Source organism: Mchenga conophoros, linkage group LG3, assembly GCF_057382185.1.
Source record: "Mchenga conophoros isolate Kocher_MC1m ecotype Shallow Benthic linkage group LG3, M_conophoros_male_GT1.1, whole genome shotgun sequence".
In the NCBI taxonomy this organism is placed as follows: domain Eukaryota; kingdom Metazoa; phylum Chordata; class Actinopteri; order Cichliformes; family Cichlidae; genus Mchenga; species Mchenga conophoros.
The window spans coordinates 31,539,659-31,565,340 of NC_140528.1; the positions used below are offsets into that span (position 1 = coordinate 31,539,659).

A 25,682-nucleotide genomic window follows, 5' to 3' on the forward strand; every position below is an offset into this window, starting at 1 on the left:
CGTGATGTCCACGAACGCACCACTAACATCCACACCTTCCCAGTTAACAATTACTGGGCTTATAAGAAAGCTGCGATTCACTACCAGATGGCGGCATTTGGCAGTCTTGTCCATCCAAGGTGGCCGAGAGCATTAGGCAGCTAAGCGCTGTAGATCTCTCCAGGGAAGCTACTCAGTATAAGTATTGCCCTTTAGAGAGTGGTAAGTGGGACTCTTGCGTTTATCATAATGTGGCATGTAGTAGGGTGGACCTTGACGACTGTTTCCCTCTTTTGTTGCAGGATTGTGCTATACTGCTGCTGTCTTGTCTTATGCTGTTTTATTTGTTATGTGATGCTTTTCTAGAGAACAGTAACTTGGGGTGTATTTGTTTTATGTAGATCTCTTTTACTAATTTGTTTAACGTTTTATGCTTTGTTTTATTGCTTTAACGGAGGTGCGGCCGCTTGTTGAGGGGCTGGGTATGTGAGGTGGAGTCCCCTCCCTGATGCATTAGAGTTTAGAGTTTAGTGTAAATTACATGGGTGAGTAATTGGTGGCACCCTTGGGTACTCCTCCCTGTAGGTTGCCGCCTCAAGTGGCCGGTCTCCACTATTTTGTTTAGGGTTTTTTTGGTTTGTTTTTTTATCAAGCTATGATTGTTTTAGGGTAGCATCGTGGTAGGGAGTCTGGTCATTTTAATCATCGGTTGTTAATAAAGTGTGTTAATTAACTATTTTGTCGTCTCAACCCTGCTACATTAGGTGCCTTTCTGATTTTATAATTCTATGTTTTTTAGTAGTTCTTCTTAATACTGTAAAAATATTATAAATGGAATAATACTGTAAAGAATGTTATTAATGCAATTATAATAATGCAGGTTATATGGCAGCAATAAAAGAATTTCTGGATCCCCACAAAAGTGATAAAAACAAAAGAAGAAGCCATGGGACTAATGCGTTATTTTTGTGCCTCTATTCTGAGCACACGTAGAAAAAAATTGAGCGCATATAAAAAAAATTTGTGTTGCAAAGTGTTGCATTTTAAGGAGAAATTTATTTTGAGCGAAGAAAAGCTAAATTTGAGTGAACAAAATTCATTGCTACGTACAAAAAACGTATTTCAGTGTTTGCTATTATCCACACACACACACACACACACAATAGCAGCCCCTCTCGCTCAGTTTGTGCATTTGCGCTCGCTCGCAATGTGTTGCTTGCACGCTCAACATTTCTGCCTGTGTGCGTTCAACTCTTTCTGTACACCGTTATATTTGTGCCACAAAACCAACCAATCACAGACTTGGATGCAAAAAAAAAAATCTGATTGGCGGTTTTGGTCTCCAATCAGCTCGAAATGACAAAATGCAATATCCCAGAATGCATTTCGTCCAAAACTCAAACGAGGCAGTGGCGGAGGAACACAGAGGGGCGGAGTTTGAAATATTACTCTTTCTGGGTCACAAAATAAACTTTTAAGATATTTTCATGCGAGAGTGGTGCTGTGTAAACTTTAAATATCTGCTCGATTAGCAAGACATCACATATTTGCGAAAGTGCTCTAACGTTTTCGAAGATGCCATGTAACATTTCAATAGCTTTTAAAACACTGTCAATATTTTGGGGGGGGGGGGGGCTTTATTGTCTACATGTAGAGCCCTCAAAAAATTAGTCAACGGAATGTCTATCTGGATGCTACACTGTTTTCTTTGAGGTCTAAGGTCCACACCACAACCAAATACACACCATTCCGTTTAATGTATGGGAGAGAAGCAACATATCCTTGATTGTGCATGAATTAAATATAATCTTAATTAGAAAGTGTGCATATCGATACTGGCTGCAGCATCTTTTCTGCTTAGTTTCTAAATGCAAGACACATTTTACAGATAAGGTAAGTGACTAATTATTATTTCTTTATATTTGTATCTTTATGCAAAGTTATCAATGGCGAGCACACCTTTCAGTATAATGTGTTCACCTGTGCAAGTGTATCAAGAGTAAAAAGTGACTATAATAACAAGTGTTAATAATAAAAAATATGATAGGAGTCTATCTTTGTGGCAACATGAGTTCAAAGCTTTATAGTAGTATAATTAGTTTTAAAAATTAGTTATTATTGATAGTTTTTTCAGTTCATGTTTCACATGCTTTATTTGCCTTTGTGATTGTAATTGTTAATTAAAATTTGAAAATTTTAGCTGTCCTCCATCATTCTCCCAGAGGAGTCAAGTTACAGTGTATCTTCCACAAGAGACGCACAAGACAAAGTTTAAAAAAAAAAACTGTAGAGGAAAATATAGCAAAGTCACAAAAATTACAAAAGGAAGACGTACAAAACCCTTCTGTACAATGTTGGAGATGAACTTCTTCTCCCAAACATGGGGAAACGTGGAAGGAAGATAGAAAGACTAGATCCAGATTTTTCAGGTCCCTACACTATTCATAAAATCTCTGGCAAATGTGTTAGATTAAAAAACATCGAGGGAGCTACTTTAAAAAATCAGTACAGCATTGACCATATTAAGCCGTACAGAAGAAGCAACCCTGTAAATGTCAGTGACAGTGACAAATGCCCAACTCACAGTCAGCCAGTGAACAGCAGCACAAACCTGAAGATGCCCCCATGTCATACTGTTAACCCTCAGTGCCAGCAAAGATATCTGACCCTCTATTATTCATTATGCACCAAAAATGGCTGACAAAAGTTGTGCCTCCCACCAAGAGTTAAATTCAGCACCAGGACCAGAAAAGCTTGAACTTCCCTCACCGAAACAAAGCATAGAAAATGAAGATGGCATAGTGAACATCTCTTTTTGACCAGTTGGTCATTTGTTGCCAGTTTGGCGTTCCAACTTGATTCACTGTTGCATGACTTTGTTTGCTGTTATTGTGTTGTCTTCACTTGACCTGTTGGTCAGTTTAGCTGTCTGGTTTACAGAGAGTGGGCATGTCTGATCATTTCCTTCCATCGTGGCTCAAGAGTTGGGAGTTCGCCTTGTAATTGGAAGGTTGCCAGTTTGAGCCCCGGCTTGGACAGTCTCGGTCGTTGTGTCCTTGGGCAAGACACTTAACCTGTTGCCTACTGGTGGTGGTCAGAGGGCCCGGTGGCGCCAGTGTCCAGCAGCCTCGCCTCTGTCAGTGCGCCCCAGGGTGGCTGTGGCTACAATGTAGCTGCCATCACCAGTGGGTGGATGTGGCTGTGTCCCAATTCAGAGTCTGCACGCTTGAAGTACGCGCACTACGCGTACTACGTACGGTGCGTACTATAAGTACGAGAAGTGCAGAAGTGAGAGGCTTGTAAAATGGGACGGTATACGCTTTGTTGTGCTGTTCAGGTTGCCTAGCAACCATGATACTAACCGCGAGACACGTTACAGCATTGTTTGACAGAAATGAAGGAGAAAAATGTTTTGTTGGTCAATCATTTTTGTCATGACATCATACATATATATATATATATATATATATACATATATATATATATATATATATATATATATATGTATATGTATATGTATATGTATATACATATACATATATATATATATATATATATATATATATATATATATATATATATATATATATATATATATATATATATATATATATATATATATATATAAAATTGTGAAACCTGGTCCCACCTTATCATGCGAATTCCTGAGATCAGATGGCCCAAGGCGTCTGGGAAGGGATCTCAAAACTGGATTACTCTCTGCCATCTATAATCCAGTTTTGAGTTCCCTTCCCAGACGCCTTAACGCCCACTCACATCCTGGGCCATCTGATCTCAGGAATTCGCATGATAAGGTGGGGCCAGGTTTCACAATGAGCTCACCCGAAACTCTGGCTGATTGGGACCCACACCCAATTTCACACCTTGGCTCAGGCGATTAGAGGATCATCAGGGGGTCCTTTTGTCCCTCTGTGGGGGGAAACTCCCACTAGGTTTATATCTGGGACTCTCCACCATTTGACCTTAGAACTGAAGAAGCTTCTCGGATGAGAGGTGAAACGTCTTCAAGCAACTTAAAGAAGTCCAGACGCTTTTCGTTGCAAGCTCCTTTGACTACGATGACCTGGATGACTGAGAACCTTCACAGACATAACCCCCATATGTTAACCCCCCCCCCTCCTCATCAGTAATGATGGGGGGGGTTATGACGAACTCTGAAAAAGTATAAGTGTAACGGATCCAGGGACTGCCCGCCGGTGTTGTGCCAAAAAGTGATTGTCTGCCAGAAACTGATTGCCGTCCGCGGGAGCGCGCGCAGCTGCTTAAAGCTGCAGCGCCCGGATTACTTGCGTTGCCAGCTACTTCCGTGCAACTGATATAACGTGGGGGGAAAAACCCAAACACATTTATGCCTTTGTTATTAGGCAAAGGTATGCATTTATGGAGCTTTAACGTTTCTTGTAACCGAATTATGACGCTATCAGAAGGTTGCTTTCAGTGTGTAGCGCAGTCACGAATGACTACACGCATCACGATGGAATAATTAATGCCTACAGGTTTAGTATGTCTACTCTCGTTGTTCATATTTGTTATAAGACTGTCGAATAGTAGTTAAAACAATAAAGACCTATTGTGACAGTATCACCATGACTCTTTCTTGTTTGTGCAGAATAACGACTGAGAACATGGCATTTTAGCGCTACCAAAAAGTGATTGTGGCCTATAACTTGTCACTGAAACAATATTTCTGCTTCAAACTTGTTGGATATATTCCAGAAGGGTTACATGTGATATATTGTATCCCAAAACCTCTCCAAGAACTGCTGAATAACTTGTACAGGAACAATAACACTGATAATATGCCATTTTCAGCCTGCCAAAAAGTGATTGTGGCCTATATCTTGTTAATGAAATACTATTTCTGCTTCAAACTTGCTGCATGTCATTCTGAAGGGTCCTATGTGACACATTATATCCCAAACAGTCCCTTAGAACTGCTGAATAACCATTAAGGGAACGATAAAACTGATAATATGCAATTTCCAACCTGCCAAAAAGTGATTGCCGCCTATATCTTGTCACTGAAACAATATTTCTGCTTCAAAATTGTTGGATATCCTCCAGAAGGGTTACATGTGATATATTATATCCCAAACAGTCTCCAAGAACTGCTGAATAACTTTTCAAATAACATTAATACGATAATATGCCATTTCAGCCTGCCAAAAAGTGATTGTGGACTATAACTTGTCACTGAAACAATATTTCTGCTTCAAACTTGGTGGATGTCATTCAGAAGGGTCATATGTCAAATATTACATCTCAAACACTCTCCAAGAACTGCTGAAAAACTTTTAAAATAACATTAATACCGATAATATGTCATTTTCAACCTGCCAAAAAGTGATTGTGGCCTATATCTTGTCACTGAAATACTATTTCTGCTTCAAACTTGCTGCATGTCATTCTGAAGGGTCCTATGTGACACATTATATCCCAAACAGTCCCTTAGAACTGCTGAATAACCATTAAGGGAACGATAAAACTGATAATATGCAATTTCCAACCTGCCAAAAAGTGATTGCCGCCTATATCTTGTCACTGAAACAATATTTCTGCTTCAAAATTGTTGGATATCCTCCAGAAGGGTTACATGTGATATATTATATCCCAAACACTCTCCAAGAGCTGCTGAATAACTTTTAAAAGAACATTAATACCGATAATATGTCATTTTCAACCTGTGCATAAAACGTCAAATTTCAAAAATATTGTAATTCAAAAATAATACAAAAAAAGGATAATGGCCAAATGGAAACAGGTGGGAGGAGATCTGCTTAAACACATTAGGAACACCAAGTAATAGGAAAGACAAAACAAAATGTCAGGTAATAAAAATGTCATTCCAATACAGCACTTATTAATTGAAATGAAAACCAAAAACAAATAACAATTACATCCAATTAAAGAAGAAACCACCAGTTAAAATAAACTAACAAATAGACCAGAAACAGGGGGTATAGCGGAAGCTCAACACCAGTAAACCATGGAACAACATATATATTAATTCTTTGCATACAGTAACTATGCTAACATGTTAGGAAACACAAAATAATTGAATCATCCTACAAAAAAATTGCAATCAAAGCTGAACTTGTGAACAACACAGAAACACACACAGCAACACGAACATAAATTAATGAATTAATAAACAAATAAACAACCAATAAATATTATAGGAGACTGCATTTCGTTGCCCTGTACCTGTGCATGTGCAATGACAATAAAGTTGAATTCTATTCTATTCTATTCTAACGATACAAAACAAGAAACATTTCCAAAACATTGAAAAATTGACAGCGACCCTCTGACCAGCATGCTTCACAAACAAATGGGGTTTTTTTGGTCTTGCGGGGCTGAGATATAATATATCACATGTAACCCTTCTGGAATATATCCAACAAGTTTGAAGCAGAAATATTGTTTCAGTGACAAGTTATAGTCCACAATCACTTTTTGGCAGCTTGAATATTGCATATTATCAGTGTTATTGTTCTTGTACAAGTTATTCAGCAGTTCTAAGGGACTCTTTGAGATATAATATTTGACATATGACCCATCTGAATGACATGCAGCAAGTTTGAAGCAGAAATAGTATTTCAGTGACAAGATATAGGCGGCAATCACTTTTTGGCAGGCTGAAAATGGCATATTATCAATGTTAATGTTCCTTTAAAAGTTATTCAGCAGTTCTTGGAGAGTGTTTGGGATATAATATGTCACATGTAACCCTTCTGGATAATATCCAAAAATTTTGAAGCAGAAACATTGTTTCAGTGACAAGATATAGGTGGCAATCACTTTTTGGCAGGCTGAAAATGGCATATTATCAATGTTAATGTTCCTTTAAAAGTTATTCAGCATTTCTTAGAGACTGTTTGGGATATGATGTGCCACATATCATCCTTTTGGATGATACCCAACAGGTTTGAAGCAGAAACATTGTTTCAGTGACAAGATATAGGCCACAATCACTTTTTGGCAGGTTGAAAATTGCATATTGTCAGTTTTATTGTTCCCTTAATGGTAATTTAGCAGTTCTGAGGGACTGTTTGAGATGTAATATTTGACATATGACCCTTCTGAATGACATCCACCAAGTTTGAAGCAGAAATAGTATCTCAGTGACAAGTTATAGTCCACAATCACTTTTTGGCAGGTCGAAAATGGCATATTACGGGTATTAATGGTCCTTTAATAGTTATTCAACAGTCCTTAGAGACTGTTTGAGATATAATGTGTCACATGTAACCCTTCTGGAGGATATCCAACAATTTTGAAGCAGAAATATTGTTTCAGTGACAAGATATAGGCGGCAATCACTTTTTTGGCAGGTTGGAAATTGCATATTATCAGTTTTATCGTTCCCTTAATGGTTATTCAGCAGTTCTAAGGGACTGTTTGGGATATAATGTGTCACATAGGACCCTTCAGAATGACATGCAGCAAGTTTGAAGCAGAAATAGTATTTCAGTGACAAGATATAGGCCACAATCACTTTTTGGCAGGTTGAAAATGACATATTATCGGTATTAATGTTATTTTAAAAGTTTTTCAGCAGTTCTTGGAGAGTGTTTGATATATAATATGTCACATAGGACCCTTCTGAATGACATCCACCAAGTTTGAAGCAGAAACATTGTTTCAGTGACAAGATATAGGCCACAATCACTTTTTGGCAGGCTGAAATGGCATATTGTCAGTTTTATTGTTCCCTTAATGGTAATTTAGAAGTTCTGAGGGACTGTTTGAGATGTAATATTTGACATATGACCCTTCTAAATGACATCCGCCAAGTTTGAAGCAGAAATATTGTTTCAGTGACAAGTTATAGTCCACAATCACTTTTTGGCAGGTCAAAAATGACATATTATCGTATTAATGTTATTTGAAAAGTTATTCAGCAGTTCTTGGAGACTGTTTGGGATATAATATATCACATGTAACCCTTCTGGAGGATATCCAACAATTTTGAAGCAGAAATATTGTTTCAGTGACAAGATATAGGCGGCAATCACTTTTTGGCAGGTTGGAAATTGCATATTATCAGTTTTATCGTTCCCTTAATGGTTATTCAGCAGTTCTAAGGGACTGTTTGGGATATAATGTGTCACATAGGACCCTTCAGAATGACATGCAGCAAGTTTGAAGCAGAAATAGTATTTCATTAACAAGATATAGGCCACAATCACTTTTTGGCAGGCTGAAAATGGCATATTATCAGTGTTATTGTTCCTGTACAAGTTATTCAGCAGTTCTTGGAGAGGTTTTGGGATACAATATATCACATGTAACCCTTCTGGAATATATCCAACAAGTTTGAAGCAGAAATATTGTTTCAGTGACAAGTTATAGGCCACAATCACTTTTTGGTAGCGCTAAAATGCCATGTTCTCAGTCGTTATTCTGCACAAACAAGAAAGAGTCATGGTGATACTGTCACAATAGGTCTTTATTGTTTTAACTACTATTCGACAGTCTTATAACAAATATGAACAACGAGAGTAGACATACTAAACCTGTAGGCATTAATTATTCCATCGTGATGCGTGTAGTCATTCGTGACTGCGCTACACACTGAAAGCAACCTTCTGATAGCGTCATAATTCGGTTACAAGAAACGTTAAAGCTCCATAAATGCATACCTTTGCCTAATAACAAAGGCATAAATGTGTTTGGGTTTTTCCCCCCACGTTATATCAGTTGCACGGAAGTAGCTGGCAACGCAAGTAATCCGGGCGCTGCAGCTTTAAGCAGCTGCGCGCGCTCCCGCGGACGGCAATCAGTTTCTGGCAGACAATCACTTTTTGGCACAACACCGGATCTGCAGGAGGCTTTTATGCTATACACATCTCCCATGTACATGGTGAATAAAATTGTCTAATTGAATAAGCGTTCGTCTTGGAGTGATTTCTCGTTCCAGGTCAGAACCAAGAGATCGGGGGGGGGAGTCCAATCTTCCGTCAATTGATAGACGTGACGATAGATTTACGCTACGGCAGGATGTTTTGACAAAGTTTTTTTTTAGTATATATTTTTTTATATATATATATATATTTTTTTTAAACTTTATTTACAAACAACAGTATAACATACAAGGCACCGTCATTAATCTGATTATGTTACATCCTCGGTTGAGCAATATAGCAAAAAAAAAAAAAATGTTTTGACAAAGTAGGACGTTTTTCCAGAACACTGGAAGCAGCGCAGACACGAGGCTACTTTAGCATGGCTAACTAGCTCTGCCATACGGGAATCTGTGGCTACAAAGTCCACAGTCTGTTAGTCTGGTCTGTTTCTAACCTTCCCTCATACTTTTACTATTAAAGCCTCATCATTAAATCTGTATTTCCAACACTCACGGCAGAGGCGCGAGCTTCACCTGAGTGCAGCACAGAGGACTGTCTGTGGAGCTGCTGCAGGTTAAACAGAGACTTTCTTACCGTTCACGAGGAGCAGGAACACCACCAGCGTCTTCATCCTCCTTTAAAAACAACTCAAACCGACACAAAGTCCCGTTAAATCCTCTGCTGATCCAACGAACCCACACCTGGACACACCTGCAGCTCCAAACACGCCCACGCACAAAGTTTACTTTCTGTTTACGGGAAGTGAAACCGAACAGAGGAGGGGGACTCTACATCTACGTGCACAAAGGTTGGTGTAACAACAGCACTAGTGTTGCCTACAGAGCTAAGTACTGTAATAATCCCGGCAGTCTATGTAGCACTGGACGCCAGGGGCGATTCTAGGATCAGAGCTTTGGGGGTGCTGAGCACCCAGAGAGCTGCCCATCCAGGCAAGATAAACTTTACTCGCCACAATGAGACTTCTTCCCTGTCTCTGTCAATCCCTGCATCCTTAAATGTCTCCAGTTGTCCCGAGTTCCCTCTGTTCCTCGTCGTCTGTTGTCTTCATCTCCATTTTCAGTCATAATAATTTTACCATCTCTGTGCAAGTCTGCAAATTTCTTTATTAAATCATAAGATTCTTAAATTCATCAAGTCTCTCTGTGCCTGGGTCCTCGTCACAAAACATGACATCCATGTTTTGTACATTTTAACACAATTGAATCCCCACATTTGTGAAAGAAAAGCAAAACACTTTTTTTAAAGTCTGTAACAAAACCATCAAATCTGATAAAGGTTATTTAAATGCTGCTAAAGAAGAATGGATTGGAATAAAACAATACATATCCTAACCTTAATTACTGGAGGAGAATGATGAATGATGCTCATAGTGAGTAAAAAGTAAACTGAGTGCATTTTTTGGACAGAGATTCGCTTTTAAAGTGTCTGTATAATACAATACAGATACATAAAAATACACTCCAAAAATAGAAGAGTTCTTGAAATGTACAAAATATTATTAAAAAATTAGAAAAACTGAGACACCTTGGCCTCTGGTACAATGTATACAATGTATGAAAAGATGTTTACTGCAGATACTTCTATGGCCCTGCAGATTTTTTCTTTTCTTTTATCCTATGTCGCCGCACCTTGAGGTTGGTAAATCTGTCAATCACTTTTGGGTGGTCAACTCTCTCAAGCATCTCTTTCTCAACTGACATCACAGCCAGGTGCTGGAGTCTGCTTTGACCCATGGTCCTTCTCAGCCAGGTATGGAGCTGACTCAAGACACTAAAAGACCTCTCACAGCTACAGCTGCTAACTGGGTTTATTAGGGCAACCTGAATAGCAGTTTTCAGTGTGGAGAAGATCTGATTATCCAGAAGATTGTACAATGTTAACATATCTGGGATGACACCAGCCTCACTCTTGAGCTTCAAAACATTTTTGGCAACCGTGACTTCCTCTGACTGAAGCTCAATATGGTAATGCAGTGCCAGGGCTGACAGTATGGGCTCAAAATGTGGTCATAAATATTTTGTACTTGTAAATCGGTTTTGGTACTTGTAAAAAAGATTTGTACGTGTAAAAAAAATTTGTGTGTGTGTAAAAAAGATTTGTATGCGTAAAAAAGATTTGTGTGTGTGTAAAAAAGATTTGTGTGTGGACTTAGCCAAACAACCCCTGCAAGTTACAACTACGAATTTTGACCCTATTTTTCTTCCTTTCATCTGATTGGTGAATGTCATGTCAATCACAAATGTAACAATCCAATCAGAGAACAGATGGGTTTGGCTGTCGGAGGGGTGCTTTTTTTGAACTGCAGGTCTTTGAAGGGAATAAATGCCCTTTTACATGCCAACCCAGCGTTTTCCTTCATCACCACGAAGGAAAACAGTCTGTGGTCGTCCGAGTTTGGTGATTTTTGTGTCACAGGTCTATGTGTTTAATACAGGGACTTCCACAGCCTTTTCAACAGCGCTGCGGACGCAGGGGGGGGGGGGGCAGTGTTTTCGAAATGACAGTCTTCATTACAAAGCTTTCTTCGTTATGAATTAGCATACATGTTTTTATTGAACATTTGAAGAACTAGCAAAAAAAACAAACTCTTGTAGAGGACATAAAGTCAGAGATAGAAAAGACAAGGAGCAGGTGCATCTAGTACAGGTAGAGCTGCTGCAAAAACCCACAGAGCCCAGCAGCCAGCAACAAATTCTGGATCCTTTGCTTTGCTTTTAGTTAGCAGTTAGCATTAGCAGCACATCCTGCGTCCGATGTGAAAGGACTTTTATGCTGCGCACTGTGACTCACAGCAATGGTCCCAGGTCAGCCCTGACATTGTGTTAAACTAATCCTAAAGTAATAATGGTATTTCTAACCACTGACATACCACAACTTTATCCTTTCAACCAGAGGCGGAGCCAGACATTTGAAACACCCGGGGCTTGGCCCTAAAGGGTAGTATGCATGTGGGATATATAAAATAACATTTACCTGAGTTTTTTCTTTGAAAGAAGCCTCTAATGTCCATTCTTATATTTCAGTACATAACTGAAACCGATTTAGTCGGGGAGGGTAAGAACTGAAAATATGAAATAAACACACGTAAGCTAAGACTCTAAAATAAAATAGCATTTGTTCGGCTTTTCATTTCGCCATTTGTTGATTCACTTGAAGAGCGAGTAACGTAATATTGGTCAAGTGATCAGTTTGATATCAATCTTTCGTGATGCACCGTCATATTTACATTATTTGTACGGTATGAATGATTTTCTTTGGTACCTGGTCAAACTTAAGCTCTCCTTAGTATGGCTGGCTCCGTTTCTCCAACAGCGCACTCACTGCTGGCAGCAGCTGCCCCACCCCCTCGCTCAGTCGCTTAGTGCCTGAGCTCGGATCATACCAATATCAGGGGGGATTCACGCACAGTCGTAAATTCCCACAGTGTGCACTATGTGCTTCGAATATTGTGTGTACTTTTTGTTTTATACAGTTGTCAGCCAGGCATCTAACTATGAAAAATTACACTCCAAAAGACCCCGGGCTTCTGACAAAACAACCCGGGCTTAAGCCCAGTAAGCCACCCCCACGCTCCGCCCCTGCTTTCAACAGCTGCTGAAAGTAAGGGGACCTAACTGCTATCGGATATTTATATAGAGATTACCCTTCAAGGACCTGCAGTTCAAAAAAGTGCCCCTCCGACAGCCAAACCCATCTGTTCTCTGATTGGATTGTTTAATTTGTGATTGACATGACATTGACCAATCAGCTTAAAGGAAGAAAAATAGGGTCAAAATTCATACATCTTGCAGGGGTTTTTTTGGGCTAAGTCCACACACAAATCTTTTTTACACATACAAATCTTTTTTACAAGTACAAAATATTTATGACCACATTTTGAGCCCATATGACAGCCCAGTTTGTTTTGCAGATTCTGTACAGCAGCTTTAATATAGGGAGAACACAACTTCCAGATTGTATGAGTCAAATTAGTTGTGGTTCTTTTTCTTTGCCAGTTTAACTTGTTTTGTTTTGCCTGTTAGTATTCCCTGTCTGTTTTCTTACCCAACACGTTCTCACTCCCAACTCGTCAAACGTGTGACGCATGGTCAGACTCCCTCTGCTTCATTTATAGACACGCAGGGTACCCCCCTCGCGTCGAGAATTGACGTGCAGGGTCATCTCATTGAATACTATAGAGCTCCCTAAACGTTGTTTATTGACGACAAGAGATTGCCGCGGAAGAGCCTGTTGTCCGTATATTTATATATTTCCAAAATCACATTGTAGTGACGTATACAGAACACAATAAATTATACAATGTAAGCAACTACCTGAGAAACAGCAGATACAGCAGATAAATTAATTATAGGCTATTACCTTTGTATCGTTTATTGCATTTATGGAGGGAGTGATGTATGCTGGGTAATGGCACAGCTAGCTACTGGGTGACTTTATTCACCCGCTTCGGCTGTTATCAGTCCATACAATGGGCGTTATTAGCACAAATCAGTCCCATAGATATGGGCCATCTCCTGCTAGATTGTTCAGAAGGTTGTTCTCATCCATCCAGATGGAGGATCACTAACAGGAGCGTGATTTCTCATTATGGATGATTTGATTATAAATCAATTAATGGTTCATCCTGTGAGATAACACTTTCCGTTTCTATTTTCCATCACTGATAGTGGTGCCCCAGTATTTTTCTTCTTCAGTGCAGGGTCATAGTTGAGTCTATCCCAGCTGTCGTTAGGCTAAAGCATGCAGCCTGTATAAGATAGTGTAGGTCTAACACAGAGAGAACACAGTGTGTGAACCAATAAAATCCTCTCTGACCTTTGACTCTCAGATTGCCCACTGCTTTCTTAAACACGATGTTTCCCTCTTTGCTGTAGACGGTGCAGGTGTAGACTTGTGTGTCTCTCTCTGTGGGGTGTTTCAGGGTCAGACTGAGGTCTCCAGATTTCAGCAGGTCTTTATTCATCTCTGTTCGGCCTCTGTAATCCTGATCCTGTCTATCTGGCTGATCACAGCCATCCTGATACATGTGGACCTTCCTGTTAGCGTCTCTCCACTTCAGCATCATGAGGTAAATCAAGTGTGGTTTTACAGGACAGCTGTACAAAGTCCTTTCCTGCATCCACCTCCTTCTGGGGGACTGAGAAGACAGTGAAGCACGTGTAAGTGATACAGACAGCAACATCAACACTGATGGTAACATTACCTCCAATTCCACTCCTTGTTTCATCGACTCAGACTTGTGATATTTCCACGTGTGTTTATGTGGAATATCAGAAAGTTTTCATAAAAAAACATGCATGTAGTGATTGTGACTGAGACGTGAGCGCTAACAGCGTACACATATATGTGGGACTGACTGAGCTTTAGCAGTATGCTAGCCACATGCTAAACAAACATTATGAGAAACTCATGAAAGCCTCATGGATGATGTGGACACTCACAGTTCATCTCTGAGCTTTTACAGTGACCTCTGACCTCTGCCCTGTATCTACAGCACTCACCTCCACTGACAAAGAGCAGCACTTGTTTCTTCATCAGGATCTTTCCCTCCCTGCTGTGGACGGTGCAGGTGTACACACACACTGTTTAGTAAAGTCATGTTGTGGAGCTGTTTCACTGATCAATGACTGAGTCTGAAGGAGGTTTTCTGACTTCTGGAACAAACCTGGAAGTTTCTCTTCAGCTCTCTGTATCAGCTGTTTGTAACTCTGGGGGTCTTTTATTTCATAAAAGATCTCCAGAAACCCCAAGAACAACCAGGATAATTGGGAGAGCTATGGCCCAAGATGGGAATGGCTCTGTGTAGAAAACAATAATAGACCATAATATTAAAACATCATAATAATATTATGACAACATCTACAGCACCACTGACCTTTATCTACATCTCTGACCTTTGACCTGCAGCTCTACTTTCTGTCTCAGGATGTCTTTGTCCCTGTAGATGGTGCAGATGTATCCTCCACTGTCTCTCTTTGTGGGTTTTTTCAGGGTCAGACTGAGGTCTCCAGTTCTCAGCAGGTCTTCATTCACTGTTGTTCGGTCTCTGTAAAGGCCGTCCTGGTCATTAAGTTGGTCGCCTTCGTTTGCATACACATGAACCATCATGAGTTCTGGGTCAGAGCGAGTCCACTCCACTGTGGTGTCCTTAGGTAGGTAAGATTTTGTTTTGCAGGGCAGGATGACGGACTCTAAGCCTTCAGCAGGATATGACAGCAGGATATCGCAAAAAAACGTTGGAATAAGGGAACAAAAGCCTGTAAAAGAAATTGTTACTGAAAAGAAAAAGTCCACAGAGCAAGGCAGATGTACATACAAAGCACTAAATTGATCTAGCCCATCTAGTGGTCTATATGTAAGTACAGTGGAACCTCGACTTACGAAATAAATTCGTTCCAGAGTGTCTTTCGTAAGTCAAAATTTTCGTTAAGTCGGAGCACCTTTTTCCATCGCCTTTTGAGTGAGGCGATGCTGGCTGAAGACAAAGTTCTTGGTGGAGGCAGACCTTGCTCATATTTGTCAATAATTTCTCTCTTTGTTTCCATCGAGAGCACCTTACGCTTCTTCTTTTCACTCGAATCACTTGCACAACGTTTTTTCGGCCCCATTATGAATGAACGGTAGGCTAATTGCATATGAGAAGCACACGAAATAGCGCACTGCAACAACGATACGTCTTTCATATGGAACAGCAAAACGCAAGTACAAAAGCCAAGGGGTTATCACATGATTCGGAAGGCATTGTGGGAATTCTGGTCTCTGCCAGCGGATTTCGTTATGCGGGCATTTTGCCGTACCATGGGCAGAAATACTGCCATTAAGAGCCTTCTTAACTTGAATTCTTCGTTAAATGGGGTCTTCGTAAGGCGGGGCTCCACTGGATGAGAATTTTATATCTAATTATAAAATCAACTGTAAAGCAGATAAATAAAAAGCGCTTCAAGGTTGCTTACTACAATGCATTGGGAGCCTGGCTGCAGCATTTTGTATCACTTAGACATATAAATAAAGCTTTTTTTTCTAAGCTTGTAAACTAGACATTACAGTAATCCACCACAATGACACAAATGCATGAATACTTTTATGCATTTACGTACAGGAGACTATAACAATTTAGAAATGTTCTTTTAAAGGAACGTCAAAGAGATTTTACATATAAGTCAAGAATCAAATACAGAAAGATTACAAACACTGGACAGAAATCCTTTGACTGATTCTTAAAGGCATTTATGGAGAAGCTGTAGTCATAGTCTGAGTCTTGTGTGAATATAAAAAAAAAAGTTTATTAGTAGAGAGCAGTTATCAGGGACACAGAGTGGACTGTGGAGGATAGTCTATCCAGCTGTCGAGGCTTAAAAGACAGACACAGTTGGGTGTCATCAGCATAGAATTGATATCATTTAATGACATCAGCTAAATAAAGGATATCAAATTAAAATAATGGACCCAGAATTGAGCCTTGCACTACCCCACAGATTAGAGCAGCAGTGTCAGAGGAGGGTTTGTATTACCCTGAGACAAAAAGTCTTTCTAGACGAGTAGGAGGAACCTTCCTCCTACTGTGCTGAACCAGAGATACCAGCCAGCATCTTAAGCATCAAATAAAATATTATAGTCAACGGAATCAAAGGGACTTCCACCCACCAAGGAAGCTAACATTGCTGATGACAGCAGGACATCCTCAAGCAGACCCAGTGTAACCGTAACCTGCTGTTTGGAAGCATCCCACATTCCAGACAAGTTTTAACAAAAGCTGGTTAAATACAGTGTACCAAAGAACTCAGCACTTGTTAGCTTGTCTTTACTAAATGAATTCTTGAGTTTCACTGGGAGCCAGTATTTACTAGAAAAGGCTTCAGCAAGTGGTGAAAAACCTCAACATTTCTGAAGAGTGTTACACAGTTTTGACAACTAAATACGGTCATCAGAAAATATAAAATATTATGTATTTATGTATCCTCGGGGGGGGGGGGGGGTGGCTGTGGCTCAGGTGGTAGAGCAGATCAGCTACTGATCGGAAGGTTGGTGGTTTGATCCTTGGCTTCCCCAGTCTGCATCCCAAACATCCTTGGGCAAGATACTAACCCAGAGTTGCCCTCCGATGCATTCATCGGAGTATGAAAGTGTGTGAATGTAGTTTAGTTTGCACTTGAGTTTAGAAGTGCTTGTATGAATGGGTGAATGAGGCATGTTGTATAGAGCGCTTTGAGTACTCCGGGAGAGTAGAAAAGCGTTATATAAAAATCAGTCCATTCTGCTGTTGTGGCTAGGGATGGGTGTCGATTTCTATAATCGTTTAGATTCTGATTCATAAGGTCTCGATCAGTTCAATTTTGACTTAGACAGTGAGAAATCTTATAATTCTGATCATTTATCAGTACATTTCCATATTTTTATATCTATATATATCTATATCTATATATATAGATATAGATATATAGATATAAAAAAAGCTGACACTTGTGAGACTTCATCAGAGGTGTGAGCATCACAGCAGATGCCTTTTTGTCAAAGTAAGTGAAAATAAAACACAGAAAAACCTTTTTCTAGCCTAGCTTTTTATATTACCTTATAATATTTTGCAGTAGAACAAAAATGAAAGAAAACCATGAATCAACATATTAAGTGACTGACAGAGAGAGCCATCCAGGAAGTGTGATTCTATTGTGGTGGAAGTAAAACGGCAAAAGTAAGAGGGAATTAAAGACGATGTTTATCAAATGTGAAGCTTAGTTTTGATCTACTTTTGCTGCTGGTTCAGTAAATTTTGGTCAGAGAGTGACAAAACCTGCAGCTTCAGAATCAGTGAGATCTCCCCTTTTAGTCCTGATGGCGTGTCTGTGTATGTGCCGTCGAGTGAAATGGTCTGTGCTTTGTGTTTAGGTGTTTGTGTGGAATCAATGTACCTGCTGTCATTTGGTGTTTTAGCTGTCTGGTGGTTGTTAAAATAGTTTTGTGAGCTTTAACCTGAGATTCAGATGTTCCTGGCAAAATACATTTATATTTAAAAATCAATTCAGGATTTAATGAATCAATATCGCTTTATTCAAGCTAAAATCGTACCTTAGTTGTGGCTTCCATGGAGCTTAGATCTAAAATGTTGGTCTTTGTTTATAACAGAATTGCCAAAACACTCTTTGTTAGGTCTGCGCTCACAGGCCTCACTGAGTCAGAGACTTATCCCCATGAACGAAGCAAGACAACCAGAGATTGATGGGTTTTAACTTGCAAGGGAAGCCGGTCGGATCAGTTGTCTGGGATCTCACCTGATCCCACACAACGCCAAAGAACCAGCGTCCTCTTGCAGCCTTTATTCAGTCAACACACAACCCCATTGTAAAACCCATATGGTGTGTCATAAAGGTTAAAGGGACTGTGTGTGTGTGTGTGCATGCTCATCCGAGCATCCGAGTCATCTCACCCCTCCTGTATACGGTTTAACCCCTTTAACGGTCTCTCATATACCAGTGCAGGTGAGCCTATAAATGGCAGGAAGTAAACATTCCTTATCAAATAAGGAAACCACAATCTTATATGGAATGTGCCTGCAGTTAAACACTAATAGCTAAACCTCCTCCACCATCGTACATGTATGGTAGTAACAGAAAAATATCTAAACATGCAGTTTAAGAAAACTGCATGTCATTGTTGTGTTTAAGACAAATTTAAACACAACAATGGCAACTTTTAACCAAATCAATCTAACCTGTTTAACGTCTGATCTGTCCACAGTACTGACTCCTGAGCTGTATAAAGAGCAGGTGTTGGCATTTCTTGCTGACCTTTGACCTGTAGCTGTATAACTGTCAGTGTCAGCTCTTCTCTTCCAAAACTGATGGAGCAGGTGTAGTTGCCGCTGTCGGTCAGTTGTGGTTTTCTCAGAGTAAGGCTGAAGTCTAAAGTGTGCAGAGCATCACGCCTCATCGATGTGCGCCTGCTGTAACGCTGGTTTTGTCCTCTAAGGTCATCTCTTCCTTCTCGCTGTAGGTGGACAGAGTTGGGATCAAGATCATTGCGAGTCCACATCATTGTGGGGTCCTCGGGTGTAATACCTGAGTACTGACAGGGCAGCAGGACAGATCTTTCCCCCTCATTCACCTCCACCACCACAGCCAGGGCATGCTGGGAAACTGAAGACACATAAACAGACATAGAAATTAACCGCATGCTGTGGGTTTGTCTCAGATACCTCAGGTGAGAAATTAATTTAAGAAACCCAAGACATGTGTTTGAATATTGAAACGTTGACTCTTGACAACACAATAGTAAGCTGGTTTGACACAGATGTTGTAGATACATTTATTGTACATACAAGTGTTTCCTTCACCACTTAATGTGCCTGTGAATATGTTGGAGCGCCATCTTGTGACAAGTTTAATAACTGCTGTTCCAGTAAAGCAACATTACAAAAATTATTCTGATGCAGGTCCTTAATGTGACAGCAGTGGAACAGCTGTCAGTTCAGCCTTTATCTTCATCTTTTATACTGTGATGTTTTCCTGTTCCTGTTACACACAACACTGTACCTTCTTGTACATCACAGTCAATATGAATAAACTGCAGGCTGCTCAGCCACTCCTTCCGCCTGAGGATAACCACCGTAGTAGAATCAGTTTAAACAAGTCTACACCATGTATACACATGCACACACACACACAGTGAGTAGTTGGCACTCCTGCAGAGGTATGTCAGAAATGTTCATCCTTGGCTCTCAGTACCTACAGACTTGTACGGTGACTGCGATGAACGCCTGTTTGTAAGACGAGGACTGAACCACCGTACAGACAAAGGGATTTAGTGTAAAACTATTTTAAGATGTTGTTCAGCGTCTCAATGATGGAAAAGCACAACCTTTGACTACAGTCTTTCATATTTTTACAAACAAAGCTTCTTTCCTCACTATTCAAGTTACTTGTTTGTAATACAGCTCCATAAGTTTTACACACAATCGGCATTTAAACAGTATTTAAAGTGTGTATCTTACTGTTGATGAGGAGCAGCAACACCAGCAGCATCTTCATCCCCCTGTAAACAAAAATCCAACTGGCAGAATTAACCAACACGGATGGATCAGAATCAGTGAGACATTTATCTCCAAATGTTGACACATAAATGCGAGTTTGCTTTTGGTTTCTTCAAGACTCTGTTCCAGAAAACAGGTTCAACAGCATTGACTCCAAGTTTTACCTTCAAATCTGTTATAAAACAACAGGCCTTAGTGCACAGCAATGAGGAAATAAAAAGCAGTCTCTCTGAAAACAATAACACTCAAATATGAATGTGTGTGGCACTGCATCATTATATGTGTATATATATATATATATCTCAAGGAAATATGTGAAGTTTAACGGTATGTGAAATCTATCTGGACATGGAAACCGGTGTTAATGTCATGGTGTAGGTAGGAATCAGACCCAAATGCAGAACTCTTCCAAGAGAAAACTGTCACGGCGGGGCTGGGCCGATTTGTTTTGTAACTGGACCCAGAAGCAGGACACAGAGGATGCCAGAACTTTAAAGAACTAAAACCGAACATTTTATTGTGGCCGATACAACACTGGGACACACAATAACACAAAGCAACACATGACAAGAACTAACACTAAACCTAAACTGGGCGAAACTAAACTATGTTTACTGGGACTCTAACAAAACTGTGATGACATAGATACCGATCTGGACATGATGGTGAGCAGGAGCATGAGGAAAACTGAAGGGATAAACCCAAAACTTGAACATGTCCTGCACACCATCATTAAACACACTAACATAACATGGGAGGTGACAACAGACGACCCAACACTCACTGAACAGAAACACACTGACTAAATGCAAATAAGAGAAGGGGTCACACATGGGAGCACAGCTGACACTACCTAATGACAGGACAGGGGAAGTAAAACTGATTACAATGAACAAAGAACATACTGTACTCTTTCAAAATAAAACAGGAAACATGGCGACGTAGACATGACACAAGGGGAACCTGATAAACCATGAACTAAACTGCAAACTAGGCATGACCGAATAACTAGATAACTGAAAAGAAACTGCAATACCGATGAAATAACAAAATAACATGAAACTCAGAACCACTGGGTCGCATGACCCAGGACCACGACAAAAACAGTGAATTTCACTCCGTTTCACTCTTTTTGCTGTTCACAGTGTAAACACCTTCCGCAAACTACCAAATTTTCAGGGTATCCATGGCAAAATTCTCCCTCCAAGAACGTTTTTCTGGACTTTACCCTTCTAAGTCCACCAAATATTAGTAACCCATACCCCAGCACCTGGCATCCATAATCTGAGTTATAGTATAAGCTGGCACACCATCAAGGACCTGGGTGGATGGTTGACCGTTGTACAGATGTTGGACATCTGTTTTTTGTTTTTTGGGGGGCGTTTCTGCTAATGAGAAAACACACTTTCCTGTTGTAAAGTACCTCTTGAACGCTTTCCCACACTTAACCCCTTCTCAGAGGACTGCTAAACAAAGTATCTCATCAGGGAAAATGTGTTTGTTTTTTAGTTAAAATTGTCTGTTTGTTTTTTTTAATCATTTGGGTGATAAATAGTTCTGAATATTTGTGGGGGTTTTTTACTCAGGTTATGTGTCATGCACTGTGAGTGGCAGGAGGGATTGGAGGGCCCAATACGCAGAAACAAACAAAAACCAAGGAGCCAAAATCAGGGAACAAGAGTCCAAACAGAGCGTCTACAAAGGCCCTGAAGGCCCAGAAGCAGTTCACACATAGTTTAGGGGAAAGCAAGCAATTCAGGGCTGACTCAATGGTTGACAGCACAACAGTAACTCAGGGGGCTGACCTGGAGCTCAACAGCCCCATAGTCCAAGACAGAGCTGTCAGGAGGCTAACAGGTGAGGAGAGATGCTGTGAGGAGAGATGCCATGTAGAAAACTGCAGTGGCCATGCGGTTCAGGAGGCCTTCCATGATGGCAGGACACCCAGCCGATGGCCAGGAAAGTGCTATCCTCTATGCTGTTGCATGCAGGAGCAGCAGGTTGAAGGCCACATATAGCAACAGACCTAAACTGATCACAAGGCCAGTAATGTTGTGGGGATGGAGCTGGACTCCGTTAGGGTGGTGTCTGAGAGGCAGATGTTTTCCAAGATGAGGACAATCATGGATAACACCTCCCACCCACTCCATGATGTACTAGCTATTCACAGGAGCACGTTCAGTGAGAGACCAAAAAGCAGCACAGAACGACACAGGAAATCTTTTCTGCCTGTGGTCATCTCCCTGTACAACTCATCCATCTAACACACTGTAAACACTGCAATAGTTACACCCTTTTTACACACGCTCTTTTCTACTCTGTTAATCCTTGATATTTATAATTGAGTGATCTGTATATATTAATGATATTTCTTAAATGTGTAAAATCTGTAACATAATGTATTGTTTGGAGTTTAGTCTGTTACTGTTAGTATTTTTACCATTTCTTCTTGGAGCAACTGTAACTCACATAATTTCCTTAGGGATTAATAAAGTATTCTGATTCTGATTGGTTCAGGATGAGCTGCCATGATCCAATGACACATCTGCTTACCTGCATCTTTTGCTCATTTCTCCTCCTCTTCTTTTCTCTTTTTTCTAAACTGAGCACCTGATGGCTTTGAACTTTTCTTGTACAGCTTGGTTTTCATTTTGCACTCCAGTATGAACACAAATCCCCAAACTCGAGGATCACCACAACATGACCTAATAGACCTACACCTTAGTTCACAGATTCACTTTGTCTAATTTCTCTGATTTCACACAACCCAGGATTCAAATCATGAATACATGATGGTCTTGGATTTACAACATTATGAATGAAATGTGCTCTGTTTGGAAGCAGCAGGACTCTCCTCCCCTTTCGACGGGTTGTTTGTGAGACTTTAAATCATCAAACTGTAAATTATACATTTTAAATTGTTATTGATCCTTTACCCCGAGTCCTAAAGTGTAGATTTATTTTCTTACTCTTCTTATATATATTGTTTGTTTACTTGCACTGCTGTAACTGGAGCCTCGTCGTCTCGTCTCTCTATATGCTGGACTGTTTGTAGCGGAAATGACAATAAAGTTTACTTTGACTTCAGCAGCGAGCAGGCGCACCGAGGGCTCTCGCGCTCACCTTTCGCGTATAGAATTTCGAAAACATCAGTGCAAATTATAAGTCTGTATCATGATGTCTGGTGTTTTCGTGTTTGTTGGTTTGTTTTTATTTTGCGAGTTGGTTATTAGATGCCGCTCCAGCCAGCCACTGCCCCGCCCTCTTCTCCTCCCCGTGCCGCAAGCAGCAGGCGCGCCTCGCAAACGGAGGGCGCCCTTACTCCCAGGAAATAGGCGATAGAAAACCGATCGGTGCCTATGACATTCCCAATCATGTCGGGGCAGCATGAGTATGAGCAACCTTTTGCTGATGCCCATGACGCTGCCCCCACCACAGAAACTGATCAGTCTATTGATCACACAATATTCCATCAAAAGAATTGATTTGACTTTGATTTGTGTAACAAAGTGATTTCCACGTCTCCTTCATGATGTGACAGTATCAAAGGTTCTGTATATGTAAGCCATACTTGTGATATCATTATTATTATGTTTTAACATTAGGCTCTTTTATTGTTTTCTACATAGAGCGGTTTCCATCCTGGGGCATAGCGCTCCCAATTATTCTGGTTCTCGTTGTTTCTGGAGGTCTGTTATTTTATTTCATGTCAGGTGAGTCCCTCCTACATTACCCATAACACTGACGCTTAGCAGGTATCCTTCCAGATTTTGGTTATGTAGGTAGCTTCAGGGTTAATCCTGGGTTTTCTGTGCTATGAAGGTGGTTCATTTTTTAACAGGGAAAATCGCCATGGTAACATATGCTGTGAATCTCCAAAAGTTGATTCTGTTCATCTGGACGTTGTGTTTTGTGGGAGAAACATTTCGTCACTCATCCAAGTGACTTCTCTGCTGGGGAAATACATTTGACTAAAACCCCCTAAATGACATGCAAACTGTGCGTTGCATTGTTACAGGAATGTCAGTGCAACAAGTTGAGGACTTGTATAAACATGTATAAACCCCGCCCCTTTCATGTGAACTTGCAGGGGAAACTTTTTTTTTTTTTGCCTGTCCCGTTTGGCTCTTTTGCATCAGAATTGTTGTCTAAAGGCAAAGAAAGATGCCCAACGGATTTACTTTACCAAACTGACCATCCCAGCCTTGCCATAATGGTCCATTTGATTCACCTTTTATTGTTTATTTTATTTTCACTTGCTGAATACGGGACAGACTTGACTGGGGGAAAGAAGGGGAGAAAGAAAGAGGGAAAGAGAAACAGCTGAGAAGAGGGACGGGGGAGAAGGGCAAAAAACAAAAACCAACAGAACGGGCAGGAAAAAAAGAAAAAGAAAAAGAAAATGCATATATCGATCACCTGGATCACCTGTTGAGAAAGAAAAAGGAAAACAAGCAGAAGAGAACAAGAGTAATAGAATAAACAACATCACAATGATATATGTGAATATGACAGTAAATACTAAATATTAAACATTATTGTGCAGCACATAAGATGTGCTGAAAAAGGGTGTAGTTTGTGTGTGTGATCACCCGTGTGTACACCTGTGAGCATGGACGCGCTTATTTTTTTAAAAGGTTCCTTCATGTAATGATATGCTAGAGGGTGTGGGGGGGCCACAGCCCCTTCCTCCAGGGCATGAAGCAGGTATGGAGGAGATCAAAACTCCAGACATCCAGAGGCCCCCAGAACACAAGAGACCAAGGAAGACCAACAGAGGGGCAGCCGCGCCACTGTCCCAGAAAGAGCTGAGGAGAGTCCCAGATGAGGGCTCACTCAGCAGCCGCGGAGCAGAAGCCAGGGGGAGTTGCAGTGACGCGCCCGTGAGCTTCGCCGGCAGCCAGCTGTGCCTGAGTGACCGAGCCCCAGGCCGAGAGGCCGGGGGCACCCCACCTCCGAAGTGGCCCGAGCGAGCCCCAGGCTCCAGGCCCCGCCAAGCGGCCGCCAAGGAGTGAGCCGGTGTGTACCTGGACGCCCACCCCCAGACACAAAGAACCACCAACGCACCGATGTCTGAGGGAGTCCGCCACCGGCAGGGGAAGTGGTGGGGGGAGATAGGCCTCCAAACCTTGGAGGGCCTGAGATGTCCCCAGAGAGGTGGCGCCTGATACCCAACCTGACATATAGACACAGACATACAGGCACACACAGATACAAACATCCATTCCCCCCCTCATGCTCTCATATGCACTCACTCCACACTCAACCGACGTGGAGACAGACATAAAGAGACGCTGTATACACGATCACACTCCCCAAGCGTACTCTACAAACCGGGTCTAGGTACCCTTGCCCCTGGAGGGGGAACTGCACCCAGACCCAGGTGGTGTTACCCTTTTCCCTGCGGTGGGGAGAGGCAGACCGCCCCGACTCCGTAGCAGCAGGGAGGCCCCACACTCCAGACCGCAGTCGGACGGCCAACTCCTCCTCCTAGCCCCCCGCTCCAGCGGGCCGCAGAGAACGGGGGTGAGAGAAGACTCCAAACCTCCCTCCACCAGCTCATTGTAATGTTGATGCATGCGTGTTCTAAGGTGCATTTAAAACCCAGGAGGGCATGGAGCTACCTGCCAGAGAGCAGCAGGTAAGTGCATAGTCCCTCCTGCTAGCCCTCCATGTCTACGGGCAACGACGCCAGGGGTGAGGTGTACACCCTGATGGTACTTTGGATTCCGTGTAGCGTGCCCACCCCCAAGATCCTATATGTATGTGTAATGAGAGTGTGAGTAATG

The 25,682-nt window shown here is 41.2% G+C and overlaps 1 protein-coding gene and 1 pseudogene across 1 annotated transcript; one reads left to right on the forward strand and one right to left on the reverse strand.

Annotated features, from left to right (window-relative positions):
- LOC146578140 (uncharacterized) overlaps nucleotides 1-25,682 on the forward strand; it is a 105,561-nt pseudogene that overhangs the window by 78,186 nt on the left and 1,693 nt on the right.
- Nucleotides 13,109-19,978, reverse strand: LOC146578145 (myelin-oligodendrocyte glycoprotein-like). Its single transcript, XM_085268611.1, has 5 exons — nucleotides 19,855-19,978; nucleotides 18,653-19,000; nucleotides 14,765-15,127; nucleotides 14,372-14,668; nucleotides 13,109-14,007 (listed from the first exon to the last, which is right to left on the reverse strand). Exons 1-4 carry the CDS (start codon nucleotides 19,889-19,891, stop codon nucleotides 14,595-14,597), a joined length of 822 nt encoding a protein of 273 aa, XP_085124737.1. The 5' UTR covers nucleotides 19,892-19,978; the 3' UTR covers nucleotides 13,109-14,007; nucleotides 14,372-14,594.

Bases quoted from the DNA above. Each gene is read 5' to 3' on its own strand.
- LOC146578145 (XM_085268611.1), bottom strand. From the start codon at position 19,891: ATGAAGATGCTGCTGGTGTTGCTGCTCCTCATCAACA. The intron at 15,128-18,652 runs GTCAGCAAGAAA...TTTCTTTTACAG, and splicing joins TATACAGCTACAGGTCAAAG to GCTTTTGTTCCCTTATTCCA. The intron at 14,669-14,764 runs GTCAGAGATGTA...TTTTCTACACAG, and splicing joins AGTAGAGCTGCAGGTCAAAG to AGCCATTCCCATCTTGGGCC.